Source organism: Mesoplodon mirus (genome assembly GCF_964341445.2).
Source record: "Mesoplodon mirus genome assembly, chromosome: 2".
Lineage (NCBI taxonomy): Eukaryota > Metazoa > Chordata > Mammalia > Artiodactyla > Ziphiidae > Mesoplodon > Mesoplodon mirus.
This window is the reverse complement of record NC_138977.1, coordinates 204,029,980-204,049,712: the sequence shown is the minus strand read 5'-3', so window position 1 is coordinate 204,049,712 and position 19,733 is coordinate 204,029,980. Positions and strand designations below refer to the sequence as shown.

The 19,733-nt window shown below is 60.1% G+C and overlaps 3 protein-coding genes across 4 annotated transcripts in view; 2 read left to right on the top strand and 1 right to left on the bottom strand.

Annotated features, from left to right (window-relative positions):
* LOC309816317 (uncharacterized protein C10orf95 homolog) overlaps positions 1 to 19,733 on the top strand; it is a gene marked incomplete at its 5' end in the record, with an annotated part of 234,588 nt that overhangs the window by 17,760 nt on the left and 197,095 nt on the right. The window lies entirely within an intron of this gene.
* On the bottom strand, positions 65 to 2,561 carry FBXL15 (F-box and leucine rich repeat protein 15). Of its 2 annotated transcripts, none has more exons than XM_082641491.1 (4): positions 2,075 to 2,561; positions 1,748 to 1,901; positions 889 to 1,394; positions 65 to 206 (listed from the first exon to the last, which is right to left on the bottom strand). In XM_082641491.1, exons 1-4 carry the CDS (start codon positions 2,125 to 2,127, stop codon positions 77 to 79), a joined length of 843 nt encoding a protein of 280 aa, XP_082497617.1. In that variant the 5' UTR covers positions 2,128 to 2,561; the 3' UTR covers positions 65 to 76. The 2 variants fall into 2 exon arrangements, with proteins under 2 accessions (XP_082497617.1, XP_082497616.1); XM_082641490.1 differs by having other exon boundaries at positions 68 to 390; positions 2,075 to 2,555.
* PSD (pleckstrin and Sec7 domain containing) lies at positions 5,910 to 19,679 on the top strand. The gene is made up of 16 exons (XM_082602250.1): positions 5,910 to 6,609; positions 6,884 to 6,986; positions 7,479 to 7,839; positions 8,585 to 9,025; positions 10,230 to 10,424; positions 10,591 to 10,671; positions 10,878 to 10,990; positions 11,622 to 11,680; positions 11,790 to 11,879; positions 15,580 to 15,623; positions 17,078 to 17,268; positions 17,353 to 17,423; positions 17,531 to 17,688; positions 17,841 to 17,985; positions 18,247 to 18,390; positions 18,876 to 19,679. The coding sequence occupies exons 1-16, from the start codon at positions 5,956 to 5,958 to the stop codon at positions 19,104 to 19,106; spliced, it is 3,081 nt and encodes a 1,026-aa protein (XP_082458376.1). The 5' UTR covers positions 5,910 to 5,955; the 3' UTR covers positions 19,107 to 19,679.

Below are 19,733 nucleotides of genomic sequence, written 5' to 3'. Positions count from 1 at the left end.
TGTCTGTCTCTCCCAGCCTCACATCCCCTATCTCCAACAGGGCAGCAGCGCCAGGCAAGAAGGGGTAAAAAGCTCTTTATTTGAAGCTCCAGGGTAGGGCAGGGCACTGGCCTCTCAGCCGAGGCCCCCACAGTTCAGTTTCCCTATGGTTCACAGTGAGGCCCCGCCACACAGTCCAGCTGTGTCCATCGGCAGGCGGGTCAGACCTGCAGGTTGACAAAGGGTGCAAAGCCTGCCATGTCCTGTAGCAGCACCAGGGCCTGATGCAGCGGAGGCTCCACATCGATGTCCACGCCGCGCTTCCGCAAACGGCTTAGGCTGGGCTCGGCCACATGGTGGCAGTGCCGCACCCGCAGCGAGCGCAGCGCGGGGCAGTACTCGGCCAGCGTCCTGGGGGAGGAGCCGGGTGAGGTGAGGGGCGTGAAGCCGCTACACCCACGGTGGGGGAGCCGGCAAAGCCCCTGTCTCCCTCCAGTTCGGGGCATACTTCTTCCCTCCGTACAGAAGGGAGGAGACCCGATTTGGGGTCATACACTTAATGCCTCCAGTGAACCGGAGACTTCCTGTCTCTGAAACAGGGAACCTGCTTCTCAGCTGTGCCCAGGATTGCAAGGTTTTCCCTTTGTTGAAGAACAGCTAGAAATCTGACTTTTGTACTCTGTATGTGAAATCTCCCAATGTGTAAATACTGGTTCAAAAAAGTTTTTAAACTGTGGGCTCTCTGGCCTAGGCATTCCTTAGAGGCCCTTCCTATTCAGAATGGGGGTGCCGTGGTAGCAGGAAGATACAGAAACCCCAGTTCTGCCTTTCGACAACTACAGCCCGCCCCGACCCCCAGAGGCTAAGTGATTGCCCTCCTCCCATCCCACCGACCCCAGGCCCAGGCACCTGACACCGTCGCTTCCGACCCGGAGGCAGCCGGTTAGGTCGAGGTGCTGGAGTTCCGGGCAGTTGCGAGCCAACTCCTGGACGGCGACGTCCCCCACATTGGCGTTGACCGCCAGCGAGAGGCTGCGAAGGCCTGCGCCGCGCCTCTGCGCCAGGTACACGATGGCTTCATCCTTGAGCTGTCGGCAGGCGGTGAGGTCCAGCTCCTCAAGGGCCGGACAGCGGTCAGCGAGGCCGCGCAGCGCCAGTCCATCTACCCAGTCACAGTGCGCGAGCGAAAGGCGCTGCAGGCGGGGGCAGCCCTCGGCCAGCGCCCCCAGCGCGCGGCGGCTCAGTTGCCCGCAGCCGGCCAGCGCCACACTCCGCAGCTGGGGATTCCGCGCCAGCACCGGCACCAGATCCTCGTCCGACAGCCATTCGTGACACGGCGCCAGCGCCAGCTCCTGCAGCCCCTCGGCGTCCCGCAGCAGCCAGGCCAATGCGGCCTGCGGGATCTGCGGACCCACCTACGGGCGGGGGAGCACCTCGACTCTCAGCTGGTTCCGGGGGCGGACGCTGCCTACCCGTCCCTGAGGAGTGCTTTCCTGGCAGCAGGTCGCCCTCGGGGCTTGCCACCTGACCTCCCAAGAGAGACCCTACGCGCCCTCTGAGTTGATTCCCGGTACTCGCCCTTTGAGAGTACTTCTCGCTGGGTGGATCGCTTCCAGGTCATTCCTAGAGGCCCAAGGGGTATCCCGAAGGGTAGACAGCGGAGCTGGGGTCTGGAGGTTCAGGGCTGGGGACTGGGGGTTGGAGGCGGGGCTGGAGCCGGGGCGGGGGCAGTATCCAGAAGGGGGCGGGGCTCCGGCCCCAGGCTTACCTGAGCGGCGTCGAAGCGGCGCAGCCCGGCCAGGTGCAGCTGCACTAGCGCCCGGAAGGCCCGACTGACGCGCTGCAGCCGGAGCAGCTGGCGCAGCGGCACACGGCTCAGGACGTGTGGGAGCAGTACGTCTTCCCAGGGCAGGTCCAGGAGCCTGCGGGCAAAGGGGCGTTGGCGGCGGCGTCCCCGGGTTGCTGTTACCTGCGAGTCCGCCTCCGTTATGCTCCTAAGCCCCGGCTCCTAAAAGCGACCCCCAGACCCGGCCCTGGTTCAGCTCCCCTCCCCCAGGCCTTTTTTCCCTCTCTCGGCCCCTCCGGTGCTCGGTACCTGACGGCTCCGGGCTCTTGCTCCCCTCCGGACTGCTCCATCGGTGGCTCCATCGGTTGTCTACTGCGCGTGCGCAGTAAGGTCTTCTTGCTTTGGCCTGGAGCGGCCGCAGCAAACCCGCCTACTTCGGCTGTAGAGACAGACCGATTCAATCGAGTGCCGGCTCACTGAGGATCCTGTCTGAAAGTGTTCCGGATGGATCCCGAAACTGAAGGCGAAACAGGCCGGTGGTGTAAAGTTAGACCTCGCCTTCTCCGCTACAGGGCTTGAGACCCGAGGCTGAAGAATGCGATGGTGCAGCAGAGACTGGCTTTTTTCGTTTTGGGCCAGTGGCCGCCTCAAAGTGAAGTGATGGGAGGAGCAGGCAAAGCCAAACGTATAAGGGGCGGGGCCAGGACTGTTAAGGTTCTGGGCCTATTTTCTCTGCCTTCTGATAGCGTTTAGCGAGTTTGAAAAATGGGGAAAAACTGTCCAGGCTCTTATTGCCTGGCACGTAGTAGATGCCCAAGAATTGCTGAATGAATTGAATAGGGAAAGCTAGAATTTTTCTTCCTTCATCAAGCAAACTTGCCCAAACCTCCCATCCCTGGTTAATTGTGAAGTACAGAGCTATCCAACCCCTTCCACTCCCGGAAGATTTGTAACGGGTTTACACCTTGGAGGGAGAAAGGTAGGGTCGAGAAGAAGGACTGTATCTCCAACTGGGTCCCTTTCCTTTACCCAGGAGGTCTAGAGTCCTGAGAAGAATAAGTGTTCAGGTCAGCCCACCAGGAATACTGCTTATCGGTTGGCCTGGGGGTTTAGTTGTGGGGTCTGGGGCTGGGCCCGCCCTGGGGCAGTAATCCCCCCCCCCCCCCAGAGCTCTGGGCTCAGACTCTGGGTTGCCCTCTCACTGCGTCCCCAGATCCTAGTTCAGAGTCCGCTCCAGGGAACCTCTGGAGCAGTGCTTTCCCCATCATCCATTGGCGGGGAGGATGTGAAGGAGGCCGAGGGCTACTGCTGTCCCAGATAGCTCCCATCCCCCCACCCCCCCATCCCCCGCCCCAGCAGGGTTGCACTTTCCCGTCGTGCAACCGTTTCACCTGCCTCTTCATAACGAAAAATGCTTCCCATCCATTATCAGGGCTTCGGCACCTCTACAAGGTGGGCATGTCTGTTCCGTCACTCCACTTTGAAGATGAAACCGAGGCCCTGGAGAGGCAGCACCTTGTCCGGGATCAAGCGAGTCGGGATAAAGAATTCAGGCATCCTGGTTTTCCCCGAATCCCTTTCACACTCCTCCACCCTCCCCCACCCCACCCCCACTCCCATGCTGCGAGAGGGAGTAAACAGCAGCGGGGAAGGACCAAGGAGGATCAGTTTGGGTGAGGGACTTGCTCCCTTTTCCTCCGCCTGCTTGGGGAAGGGTAGCTGGGAGGACAGATTTGTGCTAAGATAGAGTCAAGTGGGCGCGCACCACCTCGGGCCGCGCGCCTCCTCCCCATCCCAGCGTTGTTCCTGCTTCTGCGCCTGCGCAGTGCGACAAATCTGGCGCTGTCCCCTTCAGCACCACGCCGAGCCCGCGCAGCCCCTCCCCGCGGTGAGCCCCGCGCACCCCCGCCTCGCACGTTCTTGCGCCCCCCTGACCACTCGAACAGACCCCTTCTTCCTTCCGAGGTCACCACTTGCCTGCCCTGGAGTTCCCAAGGAGAGCAGTTGCCCTAGTAACTTTAGCGGTGCTTTCTTAAAATAGCCGGGCCCGCTTCTAGCTTGGCCAAGGGCACAAGGGTTGCCTGTCTCCCACTTCCTCTAGTCCAGGCGTCATTCCGTCTAACCTCTTACCAGACGGGCAGGATGCCTAACTCAGGCAGCAAGGAAGTTCTTTTTGAAGTCTGACTAACATCCCTCCTGCTGCATCCGGGGCGAGTGGTCAGGGTTGTGTCTCCTGAGTCCTAGTCTTAGAACATCCGGAGGGTTTGAGGCAGTGCTCCCTAGATCTTTCTTCCATAAATTGATGGTCTCCTGGATTTAGGGGGCGGGTCCAGTCTACACTCGTACCGTGTGCTGGCGCGGCCGCGTGCTCGTGGGGGCGGGAGCGCATGTGGCATGTAACAGGTCATGTGGCAACCTCCTAGGGACACGCGTGGGGTCTGGAGCGGGACACGCGTGTGCAGCTGGGTCCTGCGTGCGGCTCGGGGTGGTGGACGAGAGGGACGTGGACACGATTGGGGTGGGTCATGTGAGGGTCTGAAGAACAGACCAGAGGTTCCATACGTCCTCCCCCTCCTCAGGGGCGGGTCTCAGGTTGGCGGGATTGCCCAGCGGGGACCTAGCGTCGAGAAGGGGGGCCAGCCTCCGGGGCTCAGGGCCCCGGGAAAGGGCGGGGTGGGGGGGAGGATTAGCTCTGAGCCGCGCGTAGGGGGGAAGGAGGGACTGAGAGGCGGGCGGGCCTGGAGCAAGCGGGAGCAAGCGGGAGTCGCGCTGCCTTCACAGCTGAGCTGGGCCCAGCCTCTCCCCTGCCTCTCCTCGGCCCCAGCTCCAGGCGAGCAGCGGTGAGTACTGAGGCGGCTCGAGTCCAGGGCTGCACTGGGGGTGCGCTGGGCCCCGATTAAGCTTCAGAAACCTGCCTGGCAGGTTGCTGCTCCTGACCCTTGCCCCTACGCTGCATTGCCACCAGGGGCCCCTTTACCCCTTTATGGTCCTTCCTGGGTTGGACAAGATCTGTCATACGCCTGGGGGGTGGGGGGAGAGATGGGGAGAGGGTCTGGTTCAGCCTTCACCCTGCCCCCCAACAGAGACCAGTGACTGGTGGGGGTTGGGGGAGAGGGTGTATGTCCCTGTTTACGGATGTGTGTGAGGATGCATCTGTATGTGTGTGACTGTGACCAGTAAGTGTCTGTGAGTGTCTGATATGCCTGTGTCTCTATGTGCCTTGGAGAATGAGGGCCTGTGTGTATATTTGGGTATCTCTTTGTGTGTTCCTGTTTGATTGCAGTGTGTGTGTAAAACAAGCATGTGCCTTTCCATTACACACATATTTGTTATGACTGTGAGAGTGTATGAGGGTGTGTCTTTGAGCAATGTGTGTGTGTGCCTGTGTCTGTGTCTGCTGGAGGATGTTGTCTATGAATGTGTTAGCTGTGTACCGATATTATTTGTCCTTATGTGTGTGTGTGCATGAGTATGTGTACCTGTAAGGAGAACAAGAATGTCCCTTTCCCATTCAGCATGTATGTAGTAGAGGAGGAGCCTCTGTTCAGGCCTTTTTCTTCCCTTTCACCTATGCCTCTCAGCCCCTCATGTCCCTATATACCACCCCCATTCTTCCTCCCTCTCCTTCCAGGAGGCCTGAGTTCTCTCCCCCTGAGTGAGGGGCTTCTATAGAGAGAATGTGGAAGGTCCATGGCTGGGCGATGATGATGGCTGGCTGATACTTCTGGTCCTGAGGGCGGGGTAGCAGTCTTCCCCCTCCCCCACCAGAAGTAGTTCCAAAATGCCACAGGAACTCTGGGCTCACTCAACTTCTGAAATACCTTCCTCTCTCCTCCCAGGGTGATGCTTAGAGCCCCCAGGCAGAAAGGAGAGGAGCCAGGGGCCCATTGGGGGTACGATTCTTGTCTCTTCGGGCCTCCATGGAAGTAGCCCCAGCAGGAAGACTGATCACCAACCCCAGGGGTGGGATCAATGATGCCATATTCCCGGCATGGGCTAGACCCCTGGTGCTCAGTGACCCCAGCCAGCTTTCCCTTCCCTGTCTCTGCTCTCCTGTCCACCCGACTCCCCAGCAGTTCACCCCCTCCTCCCCTTCCTCTCTTGCAGGCCTGTCTGAAGAGTATGCTGCCCCCTCACTCCCCACCTGGCCTGGCCATCCCTGCCCCCCCAGCCTGACCCCCGGCCCCAGCATGGCCCAGGGTGCCATGCGCTTCTGCTCGGAAGGCGACTGTGCCATCTCCCCGCCACGATGCCCACGCCGCTGGCTCCCCGAAGGCCCAGTGCCCCAGAGCCCCCCGGCCAGCATGTACGGCAGCACAGGCTCCCTACTACGGCGGGTGGCAGGTCCAGGTCCCCGAGGCCGGGGACTTGGACGTGTGACAGCGCCCTGTACGCCCCTGCGTGGCCCCCCTTCACCCCGTGTTGCTCCCTCACCCTGGGCACCCTCTTCACCCATTGGGCAGCCCCCGCCAGGGCCCCGGAGCTCTGTGGTCATATTCCGCTTTGTGGAGAAGGCCAGCGTGAGGCCACTGAATGGGCTACCTGCTCCCGGAGGCTTGAGTCGGAGCTGGGACCTGGGTGGGGTCTCTCCTCCCAGTCCCACCCCAGCCCTTGGGCCTGGCTCCAACCGAAAGTTGCGGCTAGAAGCATCCACATCAGACCCACTCCCAGCTGGAGGAGGCTCAGCTCTGCCTGGCAGCCAGGGCCTTTTACACGGGCCACCAGCTCAACCTCAGGTTGGAGCAGACGGTCTTTACTCCTCTCTCCCCAATGGGCTGGGGGGACCCTCTGAGCACCTGGCCACATTATTCCGAGGACCTGCTGACACTGGACTCCTTAACCAGGTATTTGATCTCCCTTGGGCTCCCTGGAACCCCAGAGACCCAACAAAGGCCAAGGCTTGTCTCCTTGGTGGTTTTGGGCCTATCAGCTGTTCACTCTGAATCCTTCAATCTGTGCTAAATCTCCCTCTTTCTTGCCCTCTTTGTTTGTCCTTATGTCTCTGCACCTCTGTCCCTGTATGTTTTTCTTTCTGTGTTTCTGTCCCATGTTCTTGTGTCTTTGTGTGTCTGGCTTTATCTCTGGGTGCCTGTGTCTATGTCTCCCTCCTTGGCTTAGGGGGACCCCTGGTCCTCACCCAGAGAAGTCTCCTCTCATGCCCAGAGAATCGCGCGAGCCAAATGGGAATTCTTCTATGGCTCTTTGGACTCCCCCAGCTCAGGTAAGGCCTGGGACTGAGGCAAGGGGAACAGGACAGGGCCTTTTCCACAGCAGCCATGGCGGGCTAGGGAGCCTTCATTTAAACTTCCCCCCTATTCTTTCCTGGGCTTCTGAGTTGGCTAATGCCTCTCTAGGCCTCAGTCTATCCATCTGTGTTATGATAGGGGGTTGGGAGATGGCAGCTAGGTTGGGCACTTGGAGGAAGCTGGGTAGTGGAGGGAGGGGTGGCAGGATGTCGAGGGTCATTCCTTGGAGTAGAAAAGAGGCTGGTCTCCCTCAGGCCCCTCAAAGCTGTTTGATAAGAACTTGATTTGAAATGAGCTCCACTGGCACCAAGAACAAGTTGAGTTTGTAGCAGGAGGAATGGCGGCTAGACAGTGAGAGAACTGCCTGCCAGTTTGAGGCAGTGGGGGAGAGTTCCTTCTGAGAACAGAATCAGGACAGGGAGCTGACCTGAATAACCTCCTGACCGGGATGCCTGTGCACACTGCAGGTGCTAAGCCCCCAGAGCAGGCCCCCCCATCTCCACCTGGGGTGGGCTCAGGGCAGGGCTCTGGGGTGGCTGTGGGGCGAGCAGCCAAGTACTCCGAGACGGACCTGGACACAGTGCCCCTGAGGTGCTACCGCGAGACCGACATCGATGAGGTGCTGGCTGAGCGGGAAGAGGCTGACTCGGCCATCGAGAGTCAGCCCAGCTCTGAGGGCCCGCCTGGCACTGCCCGCCCACCTGCCCCACGTCCCGGCCCATGCCTTGGCCCTCGTTCCAGCCTGGGCAGTGGCAATGAGGACGAGGATGAGGCAGGTGGGGAAGAGGATGTGGACGACGAGGTGTTTGAGGCCTCAGAAGGGGCCCGGTGAGTGGGGGAGTGGGAGAGGAAAGTGGCTTGCTCCTTCCCACTGGCCCAGAGCCAGAGCTGGGCTCAAAGGGACGGGAATAGAGACAAGGGTGGGGCCGGGAATGTCAGGACAAAGCGGTGTGCTGACAGGGCGCTGTAGCACTCGGAAGGGATTCCGGACAGAGGCCTGAGGCCTGGCAGGGTGTCGGGGGTGTGGGGACCATCAGCAAGAGCCCAGGAGGGTAGGGGCAGCCAGGATAGAGGAGGAAAGGGGTTCTAATGAGGGCCAGGGGCAGAGTGACAGGCTGAGGTCAAAATCAAGCCTGGGGGCACGGGAGCATCAGGCTAGATCCTGGATCCCGGCAGGAGAACGTGGAGGGTAGGGGCCTTCCTCTCTGTCTCACACCCCATTGCAGCCTGGAGCCTCATCTTCTTTTCCTAAGATGTTGCCAGAAATAGAAATGGGATGGCAGGAGGGGAGAGGATCAGGGAGAAGGAGGAGAAAGGGAGATTAACAGGGAGTGAGAGAGGAAGGGGATTGGGTGTTGGGTATGGGTGGGGCTGGGGTGCTCCAGGGGCACTGAATAGCTTGGCAAACCTGTGGTGGGGACCCCGTACCCGGGTGGCTCTTTTCGGGGGATGGGAGCCTGTGAAAAGGGGATGATAATCCCCTTCACAGAGTCGGTATGAAAGTTCAATGAAATGCTACCTGAGAGCTGTCCTGAAGGCCCCTGATCAGAGATTCTCCTCCCCGCCCCTGCAGGCCAGGCACCCGAATGCCTCACTCCGGGCCTCTCAAGTCGCCTCTGCCCTTTCTACCTGGGACCAGCCCCTTGGCTGATGGGCCCGACTCTTTCAGTTGTGTGTTTGAAGCCATCTTGGAGTCACACCGGGCCAAGGGCACCTCCTACACCAGCCTCGCCTCGCTGGAGGCCCTGGCCTCACCTGGCCCAACCCAGAGCCCCTTCTTCACCTTTGAGCTGCCTCCGCAGCCCCCTGCCCCCAGGCCTGACCCACCTGCTCCTGCCCCACTTGCCCCTCTCGAACCGGATTCTGGTACCAGCTCTGCTGCTGATGGGCCTTGGACACAGAGAGGGGAGGAAGAGGAGGCAGAGGCTGGAGCCAAGCAGGCCCCAAGGAGGGAGCCCCCTAGTCCCTGCCACTCAGAAGACAGCTATGGACTGGGGGCAGCTCCCCTGGGCAGGTGAGTGATTCCTTTGGGTCCTCAGACTTGAGGCCCCAGGGCCCAGGGCCCCAGGAACAGTTGCTCTAAGGGACAGAGCTTGAGTGTGAAGATGTAGTTTATATTCCTGACCCCTGATAGGGGTGGTTAGGGGATACAGATGTGTTTTCTCATTTGGAGGACTACTTCCATTGGCTGTGAGTGGTAGCCCCTCACAGCCTGCCCCCTTGGTCTCAGATCCAGTGACTTGCGAAACCATGGTTTAGGATTGAAGGGTCTCTAGAGGACACCCTCCTCTTTCTCTAGAAGGGCCCTTCCCTCCCCAGACAGAGCCTCTAACCTGCTTAGAATTCTTCTGATCTTACCCTCAGCCAGCCTGGAGGTTTCTCCCAAAGATGCAGCCACCAGCTTCTCCTTTTGCTTCCCTCCCATGTCACCTCCCCCTTCCAATCTAGAGTCTCTCACCCTTCTCCAGAAAGTCCTTTCACCAGTCTAACCTTTCTGCTCTCCCCTCTGCCAGCTACCCTCTCAGTCACTGAAGCCATGGCAACAGGAGGGGGTGGCCAGGGAGACAGCGTTGCCTAGCAACTAGGAGTTTCCGGCCTCTGTCTCTGGGGTGACAGGTGGCTTTGTGAGTAGAGCAGCCGGGGTGGGAAGGGGAAGGCAGGAGGAGACAGGGGATGAGGAATTCACTCTGACCCCCAATACCCTCTACCCCAGAGCCTGCTTCTTTGAGGGTGTAAGAGAAGGACGGGAGGAGGCTCCTCTCCCTAAAAGGCGGGAAGAGGAAAGACATAGGAGCAGGAGAGTGTCCCTGCTGCCCTCACATCTTTGTCTGACCCTCCACTGTTCCTCCCTACCAGTCCATCTATCCTATCTTTGCCCATAGTCTCAGACACAGAGGACTCTGTCCTGAGTAGGTCCAGTGTGGGGATGGGGAATCTATGTCTAATAGCAAACTTAGGGAGCTTTGGGGAAAGCAGCCAGAACTCCCAAAGCAGCAACATGGATGTGGGTTAGATTTGAGGCAGGACTTCCACAGAGAGGTGGTAATGATGGAGTAGGCTGATGGAAGGAATCTCCTTCTCTGGAGAAAAGAAAAATGCCTTCCCCATGTCCCAGTCTTCCCTCCTCTGTCTACTGGGTCTGGAGGCAGAGGAAGGAAAGGATCTGGATGGCCCCCGAGGGCTTGCCCCACCTCTGAGCTGGTGTTCTACCCTGGCAGTGAACCGCCCCTGAGCCAGCTCGTGTCCGATTCGGACTCAGAGCTGGACAGCACAGAGCGGCTGGCCCTGGGAAGCACAGACACCTTGTCCAATGGGCAGAAAGCAGACCTGGAGGCTGCGCAGCGCCTAGCTAAGAGGCTGTACCGACTAGACGGCTTCAGGAAGGCGGATGTGGCCCGGCACCTGGGCAAGAAGTAAAGGCACTGGGCTGGGATTGAGAATGGGGGGAAAAGGGATGCATCCTGCGGGCAGCACCTCCACATCCCCTGTATCTAATACCCCCAGGTCTCTAGGTAAACCCCACCTGGCCCCTTGACACTTCCCCTTGAGACTCCACCTGTCCCTCTGCCCTGCCCACAGCAATGACTTCAGCAAACTTGTGGCTGGCGAGTACCTGAAGTTCTTTGTCTTCACGGGCATGACTCTGGACCAAGCTCTCAGGTGGGTGTCCAGCCCTTTGAGGGCAGCGCCTACTCTCCAGGCCTGGTGTGCAGGGCCTCAGTTATGCCTCCTCTGAGCCCCGTGACTCCCCTAAACTGCCCTGAAGTCACCCTTTCCCAAGCTGTCTGGGTATGGCCAAGAGCCAGGGCTGCCTGGTAAGGGGACCTTGGGTAGAGGTGACATGTCCCCTCTTCCCCCCTCCCCAGGGTGTTTCTGAAGGAGCTGGCCTTAATGGGTGAGACCCAGGAACGGGAGCGCGTGCTGGCCCACTTCTCCCAGAGATACTTCCAGTGCAATCCTGGAGCCCTGTCCTCAGAGGGTGAGGAGGCCCGGGGCAGGACATTCCTGGCTGGTCACTGAGGCAGATGGGCACTGCATCTGTGCAAAGCAGCATGAGTGTGTGTGCAGAAGTACCCGAATGCATGAGCTTGCAGGCATGCAAGCATGCATGTATGCAGACAGTACTGGCACGGCTGCACAGATGTGGAACTGTGCATGTGGGCAGGTATAGTGCTAGGTAGGGTCTAGTGTGTGTTGTGAAGAGGCACGTGGCAGGTGTGTTTGCATGCCGTTGTTTGCATACATGTGCAAGACAGTGCTTAGCCTGAGTAGGGATTCTATTTGGTCTGCATAACTGTGTGGGGCCCAATGGCTTGCATAGACACAGAGGCATGTTGATGTTGGGGGCAAGCAGTGGGCTGCCCCCAGAACCTTAGGGAGCTAGGTAGGGTGACCTAAATAGAGGGAGAGGTCCCATCTGAGGGATTTACTGGAAGAGAGAGGTCTTTGCTCCAGAGGGGTTTGCTAATGGGGTCCGGGACTTACAAAAGTGTGGTTGTGAGCCAAAGGGGTTCCTGAAAGGGGGCAGGGGATGAACTGGAAGATTGAGGAAGATAGATGTGGAAGAGTCCCTGCGAGGTGGCCAAGGCTGAATGTCAATTCTCTCCTAGACGGTGCGCACACGCTGACCTGCGCCCTCATGCTACTCAATACGGATCTCCACGGCCACGTGAGTAGGGGGGCTGGCGGGAGGGAGCCTGGAACACCCCGTCCAGAGACTTCAGGGCCTGGGAAGCGAAGGACTCCCCAAGTTCAGAGGCCTCTGTGCCCTCCATTAGAACATCGGGAAGCGCATGACCTGCGGAGACTTCATTGGTAACCTGGAGGGCCTCAACGAAGGCGGCGACTTCCCCAAAGAGCTGCTCAAGGTGGGGGGTGGGGCGGGGCGGGGCAGAGGTCTTTGGAGGGGAGGGACAGGGGACCTGTCAGCAGGCCTCCGAGGGAGGGGCGGGGAGGGGCCTGCCACCACCCAGTTCCCGCTGTGGAAGCCTGGGCTCTAGTGACTCAGCCTGGGGACCGCCCCCTCCCCCAGCCCCCACAAGACTGGCTTTCCCGGAACATGCGCACTCGCAGTCCCAGCGCACAGTGGGGGAGGGGGGAGAAACAGTTCTCGAAAACACGTGACCAGCAGGCCCTGGACCCTGTATTTTGGCTTCGTTAGCGCCCCTCCTTCAGTGTTCACTGAGGAAAGGGGGGGGGGTCTCTGCAAGGGCGGTGGGGCGCGCATAGGTACACCACTTCCCTCCCCGCGCCCAGCCCCCGCCCCACGGTGTACAGCCACAAAGGCCTCTCTGGTACCGCTGCACTGGAGGGACCCGGAGATGGGGGCCCTGAGAGGGACAAAGGCTTTCCGGGGTCCTGAAGCCAGTTAGCACCAAGCTGGGACTACACACTGCGCTTCTGGCTCCTTAGTGGGCAGGCCCCGCGCCCAGGCGCCAGATCCTGAGGGGTTAGCTACACTGGAGCGGGTAGGATGGGAGGAGGAGGGGGTGGCCTGGACCTTGGCTTCACTCCTCTTCCAGATCGGGTGGCGTTTTATCCGAGAAGGCCTGCACTCCCTTGAAACCCCCAGAGTTGTCAAAGGGGTCTCCCGGCCACCGCATACATGTGACAGTACAGGAGTGTCCTGGGGCGTGTCTGTGAACGTGGGGTGTGTTGAACTTCTGAGTTTGGGAACGTATCTTGAGTAGGGCCGTCCACTGTGAGGTGGGGGGGCGTCAGTGAGTTGGGGTGTATGCTGACTTGTATATGTGCCTTAGGGTCTGTGAATCATAGGGCTTTGTCTGACTTGGAGTGTGTTTGTGCTTTAGGGCTTATGATTTAGAGTGTGTCTCTGTTGGGGTGTATATCTACGAATTGACTATCTGGTTTATAACAGGTGTCCATGAGTAGGGGGTGTATGTCTGTGAGTTAATGACTGTAAAATTTGAGGTGTACCTCTGAATTTGTAGTGTTTGTGAGTTGAGGTGAATGTGAATTGGTGCATCTGGTTAGTTGGGGTGTGTGTAAAGTGGGGTGTTTGAAGGTGATTATATACTCGGGCATTTGAAGTATCTGCGGGTCGGTGAGTTGGGTAATTCCACGGCTGTCTCCATCCCGCGCCGCTGTCTCTAGCCTCGTGGCCCCTCCTGGCTCTGTAAAAAAGGGCCGCCAGGAGGCGTTCCGATCTTTCTCCTCACCACCGCACCCTGACGAGCCAGGAGAGCGCTCCAGACCCTACAGGGACAGCCCACCTCACAGCCCTAACCTCCCAGCACCTCTAGAGCAGGCCACCCCGCCCCACCGGCCCTCCCAGGCGCCTCCCCCGTGACGGCGCGCGGCGGGCCCTCCTCTCGGTCGGACGTCTCCATTTTGCGCCGTCCCCGCCCCTCGCCCTCGCCCTCCCCTCTCCGTTGACGCCCCCCCGCCCGCTCTCGCCGAGCTGCAGAGCAGACCGCGTCGCCGCCGCCGCCGCTGAGCGCTCCGCGCGTCGGTGGGAGCCGAGCCGGGCCGGGCTCGGGCCGGGCCGGGCCGCTCGCGCCGGCTGTCGGGGGAGCCGTCCGCGGGCCGTCCGCGGCCGAGGCCGGACGGGGGCATGGCCGGGGACCGCGGCGTGCCGGCCGGGCCAGCATGATCGGTGTCAACAGCATCCACAGCAGCGCCGGGCGGCTGCGCTCGCGCTCGCTGTGCTCCGTGCGCTACGGGCGCACCCACCGCGGCGCGGAGACCCTGTGCTATGGCTGGCCGCAGCGCTCGCGCAGTCTCAAGCCCGTGCTCTACACCGACTTGGTGGTCAGCCGCCTGCAGAGCCGCAAGAAGAAAAAGGCGGTGAGGGCGGTGGGGCCGCGGCCCACGCCAGGCTGGGGGCGACCGAGGGGGTTGCTGAGGGCGGCACGCGACTGAGGGGGCGGCTTGAGGGAGGCGCCGAAAGCATCGCAAGCCGAGGAGGGAGCCCGACACGGACAGAGCCCACGGGTAGCCAGGGGTGGGCATGGGGTGGGGGTAGGGCAGAGACCCTCGGATCAAGTTGGGGATCGCAGACCAAAGGGTCTTTGGGCCTTCTAGATGAGAGCATGAGACGGAGCTCACCTGTGGGGTTTAGGAATTTTCGAAGGAAGACGTTGTGGGCCAAAGGAAGTGCCGAGAGGGGCAGGGGATGAACTGCAGGGCTGGAGACAAGGACCTCAGGTTGGCTTTCGGTGGCCACTTCACGTCCTGGCCCGAGAGTTGGAGTGTGAGGGCTTAGGGTCTGCGCCTTGCTGAGTTTGGTCGGGGTGGTGCTGGGAGGGCTGAGTATGCACCTGACTGGGTTGTGCTGTGGGGTGGAGGTGTACCTGCCCCCGGCCAGGTCAGGGTGTGCCCATGTGGGGTGCTTGGCTAGCCTTGTGGTTGGGTATAGCAGTGGACAGTGAAAGAGTCAGAGACCGTGTTGTGTGGGCAGCGGGGGGCTGTGTCCCATCTTGGAGAAGGTGCCGACGTCACCACTGCATCCAACTCCTCGCACGCAGGCATCACACGCCACACGCTTAGCCGCACGTGCTGGGGACACACCCACTCACGGACAGGCTGGTGGAAGCGCCCCCACAGTGGGAGGCACTGGTGTGAACCCACGTTGCAGGCTACTCCCAAGAAGAGGGGTCCCCTATGCCACTACTGGAACCCATCCTCTCCTCCAACCACCCCAAGGCCCCTGCAGGTCCCCCAGGCCAACTGTACAGAGGCAAGTGACTGGTTCGGGAATTCACAGGGAGTTTGGAGTGTGCAGGGTTTGGAAGCTAAAACTATTGTCTTTTAGACTAGTGTCCACTCTGCAGGAACATGAAGTATGTGCGTGGGCAGGGGGCTGGACCACTCTGGCATTTGGCTTGGTGGGGCTCTCTGGGTTGGGCGAAGATCTCAGCTTGCACTGGGGATGGGAGCCATGGGAGTGTGTTCTCTGTTAGCCAAGGAGGGAGGTGACAGGTAGAGTCCTGTTCCTGGGCCTCAGTTTCCCCGTATGCCCTGTGTGGGTTTATCCTGTCGAAATAGGCCAAAACACATGGTTGGGGAAGGGAGAGCTTCTTAGGCTGCTCTTTTCCATTCCTTCTGGGACTGTGCTTCCCCCACCCAGGTTCTGAATAGGACGACTCTTAACAGTAACAACGGCAAAGATAATAGCCGTTGCTGTTTATCGTACATAAACCTTACGCCAGGATGTCCTGTGTTAGTTGCTTGCCCTATGGTAAACACGTACCGGGACTTCCCTGGCGGTCCAGTGGTTAAGAGCTCCCAGTGCAGGGGTGCTGGTTCTATCCCTGGTCAGGGAACTGAGACACTGCGTGGCCAAAAAACAAATAAAACGACCGTGTGGTGCTACGTTTGTTCTTCCCATGGAGACTTGTCCAAAGTCATGCAGCTCAAGTGGCAAACCTGGGCCTGGGTCCTAGTACCTTGTTCTAGAGCCTGTCAGTCATTACACCCTGCTGCCCATCGCCACCCCCAGTTTTGTCTCCTCCCCCAAACTTGGAGGGAGGGCTCTGAGCTCTGGCATTGGTGCACCTCCCCCCCAGGTTTGACCCCCACCCCCCTGGTTTGTTCCTTCCTCTGCAGGCCTTGTACAGCTCCATCAAGAATGAAAAGTTGCAGTGGGCCATGTGAGTCCTGGGGCATGTGAGGGGGTGGGATGGGACGTCGGGAAGGGGCTGCCTGGAGAGGTTGAGAGCACTGAGATGGGCCGAGTGAATCCTGGCGCTGTGGAGCCGGGGAGGCGGGTGAGAGCACGAGAGGCAGTGAGGCTGCCTCACTTCCTTTTTTGGAGGTGCCCGCCTGGACGTGGGGTTCTGTGTCTTGTCTCTAGCTGGGTTGTTATGACAAGCTGGGTTGGGGTGGGTGGCCATTGTCAGCTGGCCGGGGATGAGGGTGCTGAAACAAATGGGGGGAGGTCTCTTGGCACCCAAGTGGGAAAGTAGAAGTCTCTGGAGGTAGGGCCCCGACCAGTAGAGGGAGAGCCTCCTCCTGGGTCCTAGGGAGCCCAGAGTGTCACAGAATTGTCTACTCTTGGCAACCCCAGTGGAAACAGAAAGACTCAGAGTTAAGTCTTGGAAGAGTCTAGACTGAGGGAGGAGGTCTAGTTTTAGTCTTGAGTCCCCCAGTCTGAGGTAGAGCCCTCATCTAAACGGTCAATAGATCACTCCTACTTGCTGGTATCTGCTGAGAGTCCAGTCACTGCTCAGTTTAGCTGGGAGCTCCCAGTCTGCAGGAGAGAAGACCTTAGAGGAGGCAAAGCTCAGGACTGGGGTACAGGGGGGATCAGGGAAAGCTTCTGTGAGGATTGGTCTCAGGGCAAGCCTTGACAGAGAGGAAGCATTGTTTGGGCAGAGAAAGAGGGAAGTTGGTATTTGGGAGGCCAATGTGTGATGGCTGAAACGAGTGTGGGGTGAGGAGACCAAGAGGAGGCAGGCTAGCTGGAATGGAGAGCGGCAGGAGAGAGACAGTGTTGGTGAGGAGGTAGTGTAGGCTCCAGGTGGAAGGCAGTAGGGAGCTACTGCAGGTTTTTGACGAGGGAGTGACAAAATAGAATCAGATTCTTTAGATGATAGCTGACAGAGCCTGCAGACCAGGAGGTACTAGGAAGCTCCTTCCGCCACCATTTAGCCAGCAAGCTACGAGTAAAGCCTGGTGCTGGGTGTGGTTGAGAAGCTGATTCAGACATGTGTCTGCTCTGGTGGAGAAGGGAGTGAGGGGTGTGTGTGTGTGTGTGTGTGTGTGTGCAGAAATGGAGAGGATGGGGCGCCGTACACGTGAGGGGAGGAAGGGACAGACGTGGCCCTACCCTTGGGAACTCTAATCTGGGGGCAAAGACATGCTGCCTCGAGGACCCCTGATCTGAGTGGGGAGGTACAGCTACACCCTGGTGCAACCTGGTCTGAGCCCGGAAATGTGGCTCCAGGAGCCTCAGGCTGAGGGGAGCCACGCCCTATGAGAGGGGCAGTCCCCCCAGCCCCTTCTTCACAGACACTGGAGGAGCTTTCCTGGGTGGCAGAGGCCGGGCCTGAAGGGGGGGTCGTGGCTCCACGGCCAGCCCCCTCTGAGGTGATCACACCTGCAGAGACGAGGAGGAGCTGAGACGCTCTCTGTCTGAGTTGGCCGACCCCAACCCCAAGGTCATCAAGAGAGTCAGCGGGGGCAGTGGCAGCGGCTCCAGCCCTTTCCTGGACCTGACTCCCGAGCCTGGGGCCGCAGTCTACAAGCACGGGGCCTTGGTGCGAAAGGTGCACGCAGACCCTGACTGCAGGAAGAGTACGTGGCCAGGTGGGAAGGCCTGGGGGATGGATGGGAGTGGGCCTGTCTCAGGCCCCCCTGAGTTGTCTTCCTTCCCCCCAGCACCTCGGGGCAAGCGGGGCTGGAAGAACTTCCACGGGATCCTCAAGGGCATGATCCTCTACCTGCAGAAGGTGCGGGGCCAGCTCAAGGGGCTGGGGCTGAGCTGGCTCAGGGGAGGGAGTGGGGGCGGGGCGGGCTGGGCTGGGACTGTAGCCAGGACGAGATGGGCACCCCACAGGAGGAGTACCAGCCTGGGGAGGCCCCGTCGGAGGCTGAGCTAAAGAATGCCATCAGCATCCACCACGCACTGGCCACGCGTGCCAGTGACTACAGCAAGAGGCCCCACGTCTTCTACTTGCGCACCGCTGACTGGCGGGTCTTCCTCTTCCAGGCCCCGTGAGTGCCCTCCTCCTGCCCATCCCAGACCCCTTCACTCCACTCCCAGCTTGCTCCCATCCCTTGTCCCTGGATTGCCTCATTCCTTCTCAGGCCAGGACTGGCATCCCTGGATGGAACCCTGGGCCCAGATGGCTGTGCTGTCTCCCCAGGAGCCTGGAGCAGATGCAGTCCTGGATCACTCGCATCAATGTGGTGGCTGCTATGTTCTCCGCACCCCCCTTCCCAGCTGCTGTCAGTTCCCAGAAGAAGTTCAGCCGCCCTCTGCTGCCCAGTGCTGCCACCCGCCTCCCCCAGGTACCCCCAGCTCTGTCCACTTGATGCCAGCGGGACGGAGTGAGGCAGGCCTAGGCCGACTGCACTCCAGGCCGCTGTGAATGATACACGTAGATGTCCAGTGCACCAGGACATGGGCCACGGGGGGGCGTGCAGAGGCTGAAATACTGTTGGGTAACCCAGACATGGTGCTTTGTTCATCCAAAGGATGGGGCACCTTTTCTAAAAACTTGCACAAAGGCACTGTCTCTGCCAGAGTGACCATACTCCCCTGGCCTCTAGGAGGAGCAGATGCGGACCCACGAGGCCAAGCTGAAGGCCATGGCAAGTGAGTTGCGGCAGCACCGGGCTGCCCATCTGGGCAAGAAGGCCCGGGGCAAGGAGGCTGAGGAACAGCGGCAGAAGGAGGCCTATCTGGAGTTTGAGGTGAGCCTCCCGGCCCGGGCACCTCCGTGGCTCCTTGCTCCACTGGTGGGACCTCTGTGTCCCCATACAGAGGCTCAGACCAGTGATTCATGGCATGGACTCTAAGAGTGGGACTAGCTGAGTGACCCTGGGCAGACTGCTTAATCCCTCTGAGCTGCAGTTTCCTCTTCTGTGGGACAGGGACAGCATTCCGTCCCCACTAGGGAAATAAAATGAGATGATGTCTGTTAAGTGCTCAGTTTTGCCAACTCTGGTAAAGGCTCAAGAAACATTAGCTGTTACAGTTGAGTCTAGAGAGAGCCCAGAGAAGGTCACCAAACCACCCAGGGATCATGTCACAGTCAGTCCTTGGGGGCTTTTGGGGCTTCAGAGGTAGGCAAGAATGTGGCATCTCCTAGCCTTCTTTGGCGGTCCCTCCCTGCTCCAGATGGGGGTGGGCTGGGCAGACAGCGGACAGCAGGCTCACCCCTGCCCCTCTGCCTCAGAAATCTCGCTATGGCACATATGCAGCGCTGCTTCGGGTCAAGCTGAAGGCGGGCAGTGAAGAGCTGGATGCGGTAGAGGCAGCACTGGCCCAGGCTGGGAGCATGGAAGACGGACTCCTCCCTCCTCACTCCAGTCCCTCCTCGCAGCCCAACACCTCCAGCCAGCCCCGGGCTCAGTGTCCTGGCCCAGAGTCTCGCGCAGGGGCAGGCAGTGGGCGGTGGAAGCCCTGAGTTGCGGGTGGGAGTTGGGGGGGGGGGGCGGTGCCCACCAGGCACCTGCATGACAGGGCCCTGCCTGAGCCCGGGCCGGCCTCGGGCCGCCTGGGAGGGCCCCTCGGTCCAGGGCCTGACCGCGCCGGACGCGGTGTCCGGGGCAGGGCAGGGCTAGGGCACGGGCCTCAGGAGCCTTAGGCTAAGGGCCCCTCTGAGACCCCCTTTTTGTGATAATGTTTTGCACTTTTTCGTACAGGGGACTGGGATGGGAGGGGCCCGGGCCCCTAGACTTTTGATGCTTTTTTTTTTTGTGGGGGAGACCTGACGCTTCTGCTGAGACACCCCACCCCTGACACCAGCAATCGCCCTCCACCCTGGGGCCTGGCTCAGACAGAAGCCAGGAGTTGGGGCTGAGCTGGTTTTCCCTCCCTCTTCCATGAGGGCTCACCCGCTCTTTCCAGAGGTGGCGGAAGGGTGTCCACGCTGAGGCCCTATGCACAGGCCGGGGGCAGCATGGCCTTGCTTTCCCTCCTTCAGTGGGTCCTGCCCTTTGTATAGCCTCCACCTCCATTAAAACTGCTCTAGACTTGCTGGCTGGGCCGCCGCCTCTCTCCAGTGCCTGGCCTGAGGCCAGGATAGGCATTT